Genomic DNA, 13,353 nt, shown 5'->3' on the forward strand with positions numbered 1-13,353 from the left:
TAAAGGCATGTATTTTGCTTAAATCAAGCGGCTGCACTTTTGAAGTCGTATTGGGTGGCAAGAAAAGTCGAGTCACTGCCATCAGAGAAGTTAGAACGTGGTGTGCTGAGCAGTTAAGCACCAACAGCACGTGCCTGCCTTGCCTCTGCATGTCGCGATCAAACTCGTCCAGCCACTCTGCTAATAAATCGCGCGTCATCCACGCCTTCGCATTGTGCCTGTAGCACAGGGGCACATAGTTCCGAAACCAACATGGCTCCCCCTGGAGCCTTGCTGCCCGGCGGGCGCGCACGGTAGCTCGGGCGGCGCAGAGACAGCGTGTGTAGGCTGGGAGAGGGCGTGCATGCGGGGAGAGGGTAGCTCGCTTGAGAGGGGCATGAAACGGGTAGTTAGCCTGCGAGGAGGCTCGGGAAAACACTCCACGCACGCAAAGGCGTCGGAGGCCATCATTATAGCTCACATCGCGGCGCTGGGTTTACGCCGTCCGTTCGCCGTAACCGATCGGCAAGGCTCAAAGACGTTCGTTGTACATGCGATTTTGTGCCTTTGAAATAATGTACCCTTTGACGGTCACGCGGCTTTCGTTTGTTTTAAGCGAAAGTTTGTCTTAAGTGAGGTCGTTATATGTGGGCTCGAATGTATATGCAAATTTGTGCCATTTCACAACATCACGCGGCCCTAATTTTGGCCAGAATGGACTTAGGATATAACAGACCTTTCTTGCTGGATTATTATGGCCCATTATAACAAGCATTGACTACATTAAAATATTCATTTTGACTAATAAAATTTCCAAATATTCGCACAGTCCTAATAAATCACACACCCCCACTTTTAATCTGTCCTGGAAAATTATTCTGCAACTTATTTCATAAAGATGGACACTCAGGATTACTATCAGGAAAAGCAACTTAGCAAAAGGATAAGTTAGCATAAATTTCTCAACACTTTACATCACACATCAGCATACCCACTAGTCTGACTTAAATCATTTTGCGGTTTCAAGCACTTACCTTCAGCAGCGGAACGGAGTCAATCCACTTTCTATCACCCTCAGGCACTTGTTCCTGTAAGTATACAACACACATTTCAGCACAGCTGTTGTGTTTCAGTGAAACACAAATGACAAACGAGGCACCACAGAGGCCATGGCTCAAGCCATCAGCTGTGAGCATTTGCAAGTGAGTGTTACAAATATACATCCTTTAAAATGCCTGCACGACACAAACTTCACTGAGACAGATCTCAGGGCTGAACATTAAAGGGGCATCACCAGGTTTGGATGCTGTAAAGAAGCAAGCCTGGTGCATAGATAGCATGGTGATAATAATGTCTGCAAACTATTACATTTATGTAAACTTCAAGATTAGCTGAATTGCTAAATGTGCAAAATTGCGAAACAGGACAGCACACAAGAAGAGACATGCAGAAACATCGAGCGCAGACTATACAAACTGGTTATTGCAATCGCTTCCTTGTGTTTGGAGTCAGCCCTTACGAAATCGTGCAGGCCAGCTTCCTAGATCAGATTCAAAGATTAAAATCAGCCAGATTCCCGCAGTCGGTGCTAGCAGTAGTTGAGGCCCTACTGCAGACATTTAAAGGGCGTTTACGAAAGCAGCGAAAGGAGGAGCCAGGCGTCTTGTGTGGAAAGAAGAAACCGCAAATGGTTCCTTACATACACAGGGTTATGCATCACCTGAAGAAGGTTGCGAACCGTCACAGCATTGTTTTCGGCACCACAAAAACTTGCAAGGTTGTGTTCGCATATTTCACGTGATGAACGCACCAGCGGCTGTAGCAAAAAGCATGAAAAGCCGTATGTACGCTGCTCTGTCGGAGTGGTATATGAGATCCCACTAACTTGGGGAAAATCCTACATAGGGTAGCCAGCAAGACGACAGTGCACGGGAACATCAGCTGACTATAAAAAATAATGAAAGGGCCAATTTGCCTGTTCATTGCACTGCGTGTACCTGTGAAGCGCAATTTCACCTTGTCAAAATACTAGGAAGAAGCAAGAACGCATGTCATTGAGAGATTTTGGAATCGCTTTTTATCAGAAGAAGAGCTAGCACCTATGTGGGTGACACATCTATATCACAGTTCAGTGCAGAAATGTCTTTTTTGATTAATCGGATGCATTAGAAAGTTCTGTGGGGCTTTTTGGGAAGGGTATCTATTTCTTTCTATTTGTATGCACCTGCGCATTTGGGATGTCTTGTACAGCAAAACCTCGTTAAACAGGGCTGGCCACTTTGAGCTGACAAGTGCAGTGCATACAATGTGCACTAACCATCGTGCCTGCTAAGTATTACATCCCTACACACCGCGGAAAGAGCTTAAATTTCAAACTAAATGCCGTTTGCCCTTATCCTCGTGGGCGCTGTCCTCCCAGCCGAAGAGTTGACATTGATCGCGCAAGTGAGCCTACGTACATGGTAGTTCTGTGACGTCACTCATAGTGACACGTGACTTCGAGAAATATTTAAGGCGACATCAGTTACCGTATTTACTCGCATTATGAACGCACTTTTTTTCCCGGAAAATATGCGCGAAGTTGGGAGGTACGTTTATTATGTGGGGTAAAATTTTGAGTGATTTTCTTTCCACGGCCACCTCTAAAAAAAGTCACAGTTTCGCCCGAAGTACCATCGATTGCGATAGCAAATGCGTAGACAGCTATACGAAGTAAGGATAGTAGTTTTATCGGCCGCATAAACTTGCAAAGTAATTTAAACGGCATGGCGTTGGTGCGCACAGGCAAACATGAACACATCACACTTGATGACCGCGGACACTCACTGTCGAAACACTGGTGTGAGGAAGCGTGGCAGCAACCGCGAGCGAAGTGACCTTCGTGCCGTGTATTGCTTTAACGTAAACTGAACGGTGATAACCGAGCACGCACAAAGGTATAAGCTGCCGTTGCACCTATAGACTCAGCCAGTAGCACGCCCAGGATCTCTGCCAGGGGGGGTTGACAGTTTGCTTTAGTTTGCCAATACCATCTAAACAACACTAATTTCAATTTCTTCACGGGAAATTGTTAAAAAATGGGCTTTTTGCGCAAGTTTGAAGGTGTGCAGACGATTGCGCGTCTTAAATCTTAGTTGCAGTACTCAAAGGCGCAAGAAAAGAAAAAGGGTTAAACAAAACAGGGGGTTAACTCGGCCTCGGGGGGGGGGGGGTTACAACCCCGGAACCCCCTGGACTGGACTCAGCCCCCGATACAGATCGCTTTCAAGATAGGGCACGCGCGCCCGTGCAATATGTAGCTGCTGCGCCGCCTCGCTCCCTCCACTCCCATCGGCGCCATGCGCGCGACGAAATACAGCGTCCGATAGGATCGTACCCGCCGAACACCATATCGGACGCCGAATCGTACTGTGTCTCTCCTACTTCACGGCAACAAGTTCAGGGTGCGTTTATTGCACAGGAGTAAAAAAAATCTAAATTTTGACGACTAAAGTTGGGGGCGCGTTCATTATGCGAGTACGTTCATTATGCGAGTAAATACGGTATTTGTTTAATTTGTTGCTTCAATAGATGAATGAAAGTTTGGAGAAATAACAAAACATACGTGTTTTTTTACGCGTGTTTTTGTTTTACTTCATACCGTAGCAAGAGAGATGTACTTCCGTTCGTCTCCTTGTTCCCATTTTGTACAGTAGTCAATCATGCAGAGAACAAAACTATGTTATTTTCTACTGTGTTCCAGTGCCGCGATCATGCTCGTTCATCCTCTCGTGCCTACCTCAGTGCTCATTATTGTGGAATTGACTTGTACTGCTAATCAGGTGTTCTGGTGCAAAGCGAGCAAAATCGTCCACAGCGCGAAACTGCTAATCAGGTGCTCTCGTGCAGAGTGAGCAAAATCGTCCGTGGCACGAAACAAGACAAACGCAACAGCTCGCGCACGAGACCATCACAGGAAGTGCGCCACTCAGTAAAAATGCACACGAGAGAGAGAAAAAAATTCGGCAGAGACACTTAAGACTGCTTACGTGTGGGATGCCTTTAGTCAGCCAGATGGCTGCAACGTGACGTGTGCAATCACACACTCACTGAGTATGTGAGAGCATATCACAGGGCCTGGTTTCAAGGTACAAGGTTTTAAGATTTTAAGAAATCTTGCCTTGTTCAGCCTATCCCAGATTATGTGATTTCACTCACTTCAGGTAATTGGAGTATAGTAAACTGCTAGTGAGTCACAATATAGGATTTTTATGGCGCACAATAATTGGATTCATTAAAGTGGATTCAACTACAGTCAACAAATTTTTCAGCTGTGTAGTTTGCATGGTTTCAGAGGCCAGTCACATGAGATGTGCGTCCGTGAGAAAAAATACTCATTTCCCACCAATGTCAAAGTGAAAACAGTAGCCAATGACCAAAACAAGTGAAACGCCCTACCTACCAACATTGGCTAATTGTCCAGTACCTATTAGATAAAAATGGGTGCTAGTGGGTTCTTTTCAAGGTGCGCCTTTGCTGGGACTTACATAGGTTGGAGACACTATTTCCAATGACAACTCCATTGGTGCTGCCATAATTTGAACTGGATCATTGTGACTGCATGTGAGAATTTATCAGACAGCACTAGGAGAGTGGCAGCACATGCTTTTCAAACTGCTGACAAAAGTAAAAAAGGGATGCGCTTTGGGTCTTCAATATAAACAGCGGAAAGTGTATGTGAACAGCACAATCAGTTCACCACTCGAATGCTTTAAGTATAGCATTGTCACCTGCAAGGGATGTGGTGGGTAGTTGACCCAGACGTCAAGAAGATCAGGCTCCGAGAACAGAGTCGTAGAAAAGACCCTGTCAGCCACTTTGATGCCACTGTCTAGAAAAAGGGCACCTAAGAAAGACATGAAAAAATATAGACAACGATAAAATTTAAGAGACTGGAAAGTTCTGCCTGCTCAGGAAAGGCTGAGCTAGTTATGAGAGCAGACATTTAACATATCCTTTGCATGTATTACCAAGAAAATCTAATGTCTTTGCTGCACAACCTCAATTTAAACAGTCTTGAAAAAATTTTTCAAGGACTCCTTCTATTGTGGTGCAATGAAAAGCTTATTTCCTAAAGAATCTAGACTTAAGTAGTTCTTTAGAAGAATGGCTAGAAACTGGTATCATCCCGAGAATTCGTTCCAAGTGGATCCGCCTTGCGAACTCCACGGCTACAATTTGTAAATTGCAATATGGGTCATCAGGTAATTAGTTAAAAATTTGATTAGTGAATTTTTAATTATTCGATTATACATTATTCATTATTCAATTATGCATTATGTTAATTATTCGATTATACAACGAACGCTTCGAACCCGGTCACAGTAAGAAGAGCGATCACAGCGCCAGAGTTCCCGCTAGTAATTGTAGGAAACTCTATGAGGCGTACAGCCTAAACAGCATGGTGCGGGATGTGCGTAGGAGCACTATCGGATGCCACAACGATTTGGAACGGCCATCTATGTCTTTCCACCATGGCAACAACAGCCGCTCGGGTGTTCCCGTTGACACGGCCCCAGTCGGCGAGGATGCTGCACCACGCGCTGCCGCCACACATGTTGCAAAGAATCAGCGGTTACTAGGCAGTTATCAGGAGATCACAGTTCCTACGGTGCTTCGTTTACACGTTGCCGATTGCTGATAACGGTTCACGGTGACGTTTGACCTTTCGAACATCACATTTTATTCGCTCGAAGCGACATTGATAACATAATTTTATGGCTTTTGTGTGGCTGATGCACTGTCGTAATGCCGAGACCATGATGCCTGAGAGCTTCGCAGAATGGCAGCATGCCACAGTAATCTCTGAAGTTTATGCTTCTGGCCAACTAGAATGCTTCGCTCTCGCGTGCATAATACAGTCATGTCCCACTGGTAGTAAAATATATCACAAGCTCTCAAATAAAAAATGGCGGCTGTACTTGCAGTTTTGAAATGACAGGTGACCGGAATCGGTGCCGTTTTGAGCTATAAGACACCGCATTTCGTCCTCTTTGAGAAGTAAATTCATTTTATTGAATTTGAAAGTCGGCGACAAAAGATACGGTTTCATGCTGCGTTGACGATATCTTCACACACATCGGCAATACAAAGCAGAGTCAGCCATGCTTTCGTGTCCACTCCGACTCCGCGGCTGATATTGTTGCTCACAGTGGGACGCGCTATCGTTAAAGTGCTGGCAGCGGGATGCAAATGCTTCGTCTGCTTCTCTCTTCAAAGCATCTCAGAAACTTGAGATTACGCAATCTCCAATAATTAATGCGCGGGAAGATAGTGCAAATGATGCCATGCCATCTCTGCACACCCACTCCTTGTACATGTGGCAGATTACCTATAAAACAGGGCGCGCGGGCGGTGTATGTGCTCAGCCACACTGACAGCCATGTGCAGCCAACGGCTTGCACTAGAAAAGGAGGCACTCAGTAACCTGTCCCCCACTTCTCCCCCTCCCTCCTCCTCTCGCACGTGCTTTTGATTGCATTACCATGAGCGAGCTCCCCTCCCCCCTTTCCCCTTGCTCACGCAGGAAGACTACGCTCACCAAATCCCCATCCTTCTCAGCTTACCCTTGCATGCTTTCACTCGCACCTAAAGCATACAAAGTGCGAGGTGCGATAGGACCTTATCGCACTTAGACTTCATATGGAAAATGATGCTACTACACTTCGACGGTCGCTCTTGGCCGCGCGGCGCATGATTTGAGGGGTGCGTTCACAAGCAGCCGCTTGTAATTCAACCACTTCTGCACCTGCGTCCTCAGCGGGAATTTCCATTTATTGTCTTGGCATTCTTTTGAGGCCGCAATAAAATTCAGCTATATTGATATCATGTAGTGTATAGACTCCTGAAAGGGCCGCACCCGTGTAAGTGCCGTGCCCTCAACTCGGCAGCACAAAATTTGGAGAAAAAAAAATCCAACGGAGAAGCAATCACGTTCGGTGCCTCGATGATGTGCCCGCGCATTGCCGAATTTTCGAGCACTGTGTACTTCGGTGTGCCGCTGCTAGATGGCAAGAGCTGTCTGTTCACCTCTGATGCAATGGTACATCCGGAGATCTGGGGTGTGCAGAAGTTGCCGGCTGAGCCGGGACCATTTTGACCACAAGGTCAAAAAGGCACCTCATCAAAATTGTGAAAAAAAAAAAACAAAACAACAAAAAGTGTGGCCCTTCCACGAGTCTATACGGTATACAAACACTTCATTATATTGAGGTTCCAGATACATGGTGTTTGATGGACAAAAAGTTATAAAAAGTTAAATACTTCATTATATATTCTATTCTTAGACTACATCCATTTATGAAAAGTGTTTCCCTCCTAAGCCCCTCAAAAAACACAGAAAATGCCGGAAGCCGTGGATAACAGCTGAACTTTACAGCAGAATTAAATTCAGAAATGGCCTTTTTCAAGTATTTTTGTCCTCCAGAGATGGAAATTATTTACGTAATTACAAAAATTTCGTAATAAACTGAATAAAGACCTGAAAATAGCTAAGTCAGAATACTATATTAGCAAATTCGCTGCTCATTCAGCAGATCCATGCCCCTTGTGGGACACAATTAACGAGCTAATTAACAAAAAGGCAATCACAAGAAGAGTCAAGTTTCAAAAGCCGGGCATGAGGGATGCAGAAATCGCCGATACTTTATTGAAACACTTTTTAACTGTAGGAGGGTTTACAAATGGCAACATACAAACGCCCTGTGATAACTATATAGCCACAGACTGTCCGTAAAGTGTTTTCCTGTTTCCTACTGACCAGAACGAAGTGGAACATTTAATTTTGTCATTAAAGGATAACTGTGCATGTGGCCCTGATGACGTTAAGCCGAAGCCATTAAAAGCTATAAGTCACATTATCGCTGTACCTCTGACGCACATTTATAATTTAATACTAACTTCAGGCATCTTTCCCGATCAAATGAAACTTGCTAGAGTGTCTGCGATTTTTAAAGGTGGGTCGTTTGATGAACTCAACAACTACAGACTGATATCTGTCCTTTCTGTATTTGCAAAAATTGCTGAACACATTATAAATAAGAGGATTACAGGTTTTTTAACAGAAACAGTATTATCGCAAAAGAGCAGTATGGATTCTGCCAAAACAAGTCTATAGAGACCGCTTTACTTAGCATGAAAGAATATATTCTTGACAACATTGAAAATAAAATATATACACTTGGGATATTTCTGGATTTCAGAAAGGCATTTGACTGCATACAGCACGACCGGCTTTTGCGGAAAATTCCCTTCTATGGTATTTGCGGTACCTCGTTGCAACTGATCCAAAGTTATCTAGCATTCAGAAAGCAATACACTACAGTAAATAATATACAGTCTCAAGTTGAATTCATTAAGTATGGTGTCCCTCAAGGATCCATCCTTGGACCTGTCCTGTTCTTGCTATTCATTAATGATATAGTAAATATTGAGGGATATAAGAAAATAATATTGTATGCTGATGACACGAACATATTTTTCTCAGGTCCAAACGTATGCGAACTGTATAAAGAAGCTAACGTGTGGATGAACAAGTTAAATATATGGTTAAATGCAAACAAACTTCAGTTAAAAACAGCTAAAACAAAGTACCTGCTTTTCAAACCTAAAGGAGTAACAAACATTCCATACAGACCAATCTACTTCCAAGGTAGCGAGATTCAGCAATCGACAACAATAAAATTCTTAGGAGATCATTTCTACAAACATCTCTCTGGGTCCCCCCAAATTGACACGATAAAAAAAAAAGATCTTTCCAGGATAATCGGCATTTTAAATAGACGTAAGGTATTACGTTCCATCGAATGTTAAGCTTCAAATTTACTATGCTCTAGTTCATTCCCGCCTAACATAGTGTTCCTTGGTGTGGCTAACAACGACTGACACAAACCTTAATTCCCTCCTAATTCTTCAAAAGCGTGCAATATGTGCAATTTTAAATATTTCACTCCGCGAAAGCACACGACCATATTTCAAAACCTATAAAATATTGCCTATCAAGCAGTTATACAGACACAAGCTATGTTTGGAGATACTACGTCAGTATCGGTTAAATTCATCATTTTTATTTGATACATATCATGTGAAGCAAACCCCGTATGAACTACGCCAGAGCTTAATATACAAACCTCGATGACGCACCAACTACGAAGACCAACGATTAACTTATCAAATACCAGACATGCTGAATCAATACCCAACCATACTACATTTACTGGGGTGTGGAACTTCATCTAAAGCATTTAAAAGAATAACAAGAGAACTACTAGCTGAAGAATACGAATGTTCTCGCAATGTCTAAAACATTTGACGTACCTTAACACTTTGACATGTTGTACCTTATAGCTGTGTAATAGTGCTAATAGTGCCTTTCACAATTTTGTTTAGTACTGCGATTTCTCTCATGCGGACACCGATTACTTGTATGTACAATCAACTTGCTTTTCAGTTTTGACCTGTACAGCATAAGCATGCATTTATTACGTGTTTTTTTTTTCTTTCTCCCACTGTATCATGTCACTGCTTTGCTGCCAGGGTGGCACGGCCAAGTCAGGCATTTCCTCAGCCTTTAGCCATGTCTCCCAAGGCAATTTTGTACCAAATTTGCCTTTAATAAACCCAAAGATAGAAAGAAAGATATTGCAGTTCATTATATTGAGGTTGAACTATAGTAACAGTAACAATAATAACAAAAAGAACTTGCAACTAATAACAACAAAACTAACACTAATAACAACAATAATAACAACAATAACAACCAAGCTTTGGTTTATGCTGCCATGCTCATTGTTTTCTACACATAATCAAGGTGCTATGTTAAGCAGTGGAAGGTAAAATGGTTTTTTTTTTTGCTAAGCTATAAAAAAAGATGTGTTATAAACATAAATATAAATAAACAAATATGAGTATGCAACCAGATAGCCATGTTGCAAGGGAATTTTTATTTTGTTACACATTCCCGGTACCCACAATTGCAATTTGCTCATATGGACAGCAAGAAATGTTTCCACTACTGCACACATTCAAGCTATAGAGTTCAGGCATTATCATTTTCAATTTAAATCATTGGCATTCAAGCAGATATCACATCCATCAGATGCCTTGGTGCACACAAATGAAGAGATAAGGAATCAACCAATAACTTGTGCTGAGGTAATGAATAAATTGCCATTCAACTTGACAGCCCTTACCCATAAGTGCCTCAAAGCAGTTGGCCATGGCATGACGCAGCTCCAAATCATGGCAGAGGTCTGAACCATGAGCATAAAGCATGTATTTCTCCAACTCCAGTTTCTTCATAGGTTGAAAGAGGCACATGAGATATATGGCGAAAAATGGGATGGGTTGGGCAAGGAGGAGGGTGAGGAACCATTAGAATGGAAGCTCCAAGGGCATTAATTTAGTCTACACAGGCAAACACATAAACAATAAAACAAGCAAAATAAATGAGCACTGCAACATACCCATATATTCCAACTGCACTAGGAGGACTTCTTCATGGGACCATAATCCAAGTACAGTAGACTTCCATTAATAAGACTCCACTTAATTCGAGTTTTGGTAAAATCGATCTCGACTGAAGGTCCCAGTCGGCGCCCATGCATTTCTGGGTTCGATCATTCTACATTTCGATCCAAAAATTGGTGTTTTCTGGATAATTCGAACTTGCCTAATCAGCACTCACATGCCTGACCCTTATGATGACCCCAATAGCAACCCCTTTAATGTCAGCGTATGTCCAGCCAGAGCTTAGGAGACAGTGAAGGCGTTGAACACATGTAAAAGGAAAAAAGAAACTCTCCCAACGAAAACGCCTAGCATGATTTTCAAGCAATAACTGTAGCTCGCAATGTCTGCTTGCAGTATTTACCCAATTCTATAACGCACCTTTTTTATTCTCATAGAATATTGGGCCAAAAATAGCCTCTGCGGTGCTATCAGACACGAAACCAAAACCACCTTGGCGGCATTTATATGCATAATGGCGCAACCACACGCAAGCGATTTTCGAGCAATGGTGACAAGTGACGGCGACGAGACAGGTTTTGGTGTTTCGGAGGGCGATCCGTCACTGTCGCTTGTTGCGTCACCGGTTTTTGGCCAGCCAGATTTGACTTGTCCCCCTGAAGTCTGCATAGCGACTTCCGCTGGGGATAGAATGATTGTGCAACAACATGGCATCAACCAATCCACCCGCTTTGATCTGAATTCGTACATGTAATTTGCTCTCTGCCATGGCAGCAAAAAATAATAGTAAAATTCGCCATCGCTACGTCTCATCTCAAGCTGAGGACAAAGTATCGACATTGCTTGTCATTATTGAGATGAGTAATTTGTTTTGACGTGGTTAGGCTTTGAGATGTGACTGAGAGCTGCGAAAGTGTTTCGAGTGTTCCTCAACAGATCATTTCATGCTGGCGGCATGGAACACATTTTTACTGGCGGTGGCAGCATATTAAAGGGACACTAAAGGCAAATATTATTTCAACGTGGACTGTTGAAATATCATACCAGAAACCTCGAAACGGCTGTTTCGTGCCAAGAAAAATTTATTTGAAGAGAAAACTGCGTGTGAAGCGTCCGCGTACCTCTGACGCAATTCAAATCGCCCGCCCGAGCGAGGAGTGGTGACGTCATGGCCATATAGTGACGTTGTGCCGCCGGTGAGTAAAACGGCGCCCGCAGACGGCGCTACGGCTTTTTTTTTGTTTTTTTTTTTCGGAAAGCGCAAGTGCACGGCCAGAAACAGAGCCAAGACAGAGCCGACGGCAGTGCGAAAATGGAAGTATGGTGGTAAGCCACCATAGAGAAAGGTAAAGTGCGCGCCGAATTGCGAACACGGTGATCGTCGACGCTCGTCGCAATGGACCAACTAGTTCGACGACCCTGACAACACATTGGCTCGTGATGCTGGGCTCGATTTTAGCGATTGAAGCTCTGATGAGCGTGACATGCTGCTTAGGGCTCGCGCTACTGGCGTCGTTGTGTCATAATACGACGGCAGCCTCGACACTGGCTCTACCAGCCCTTCCGAGCACGAAAGCAGCGAGGACTCCAGCAATGCGACGTCGGGCGACGAAGCTGGTCACCGTCTGGACGTGCCGTCGCGACTCTCAAGCTGCTAGCAAATTCAAGTGCAAGTTTAGCGAGCCAGAAACACCAGCGCAGCACTACGCAATAACGAAACTTCTGAAACTCGAAAGCGCGCGAGGCGAGGCGCAGAGTCGAGCGAAAACGAAACTTTTTGACCACCTGCGCTGTTATCAAGTGTAACGCCAAAAAGGTATTTTTTCTAAGAATCTAATAGAAGCAGACAAGTAGAATTTTCTTTCGTCTTATAATCCAACAAAACAATCATTTTTAATATGAGTGGTTGAGTACTAGTGACATTTTTTTTTGAGGAGTGCCTTCGTCATCGGGTAAGTACCGGAATGTCCCTGGAAAGTCTCTTATCGAGTCCTGCATTTACCTCAATTTCTCTAATGCTAAAGCTCTGTTCGCGATTATACTGACGCCTTAGACGTTCTAGAGTATTGCTCTATCACTTTAGCTTGACTTTTTATTCGACTTTAGTGTCCCTTTAAAGCTAGATCTGTACGAGTTGGTTAAAACGGTCTCATGGTACGTTTGTGATTTCTCTAAGGGTTCACGATTGTATTTATTCAGACAACAATGTAAATTTGTGGGCACTTTTTTTCGCGATGTCATGTCTGTGTGGTTCATCCACGCCGTGACGCAACATGGTCTGCCTATCGTGTCACTTGTCGCTTCAATCTATTGAAGTTACGCTCCAATCTCCACTGTGAAGGCAGTTAGCTAGAGAAGCTGTGGTATCACCTAATCCGATAGACCAATGTGACGTAGCCTTGAATGATTGAGCAATGCACTACACGAAGTGATTGACAGCAATATCAATATTTTATCAAGAATGTCATATGCAAAGCGTGACTTGCTTTGGGCAGGAACAGCTGCACCATCCCAGCCTGACGCCGATGCCGTTGTGTATATTGACGTTGCTGTTATTGTCGCCACTCATCGTATTCACGCTGCTCTTCGGCAGTCCTAACTATGCATGGCCTTCCCATGGTGCTATCCCAACACAAATGAAATCAGTTGCTAGGCAGGTTCTTCTTTTACATATAAAAGTGTAGTGATGTCACTCCCTGCTTCATATGAGACAGTTGCCACTTCTCGGCAACTGCAGCTTATGCAAGCATAATCTTTACCGGGAAATGCATGCGGTGAATGCTACGTGCTTTGCATTGTTCGAAGGCGCGTTATCATCTTCATGTGGTTTTGACACTTGTTTTCTGCTTTTTTTCTTTAAAACAAAGG

At 43.6% G+C, this 13,353-nt stretch overlaps 1 protein-coding gene across 1 annotated transcript in view; it reads right to left on the minus strand.

Moving 5' to 3' along the window:
* Nucleotides 1-13,353, minus strand: part of LOC119437479 (ribonuclease 3-like) — a 179,434-nt gene that overhangs the window by 39,431 nt on the left and 126,650 nt on the right. Inside the window, 3 exon segments of the mRNA XM_049660036.1 lie at nucleotides 1,014-1,067; nucleotides 4,749-4,864; nucleotides 10,209-10,311. Of these exon segments, the coding sequence (XP_049515993.1) occupies nucleotides 1,014-1,067; nucleotides 4,749-4,864; nucleotides 10,209-10,311 (273 nt within the window).

This window comes from Dermacentor silvarum, chromosome 1 (assembly GCF_013339745.2).
Source record: "Dermacentor silvarum isolate Dsil-2018 chromosome 1, BIME_Dsil_1.4, whole genome shotgun sequence".
NCBI classification, from domain to species: domain Eukaryota; kingdom Metazoa; phylum Arthropoda; class Arachnida; order Ixodida; family Ixodidae; genus Dermacentor; species Dermacentor silvarum.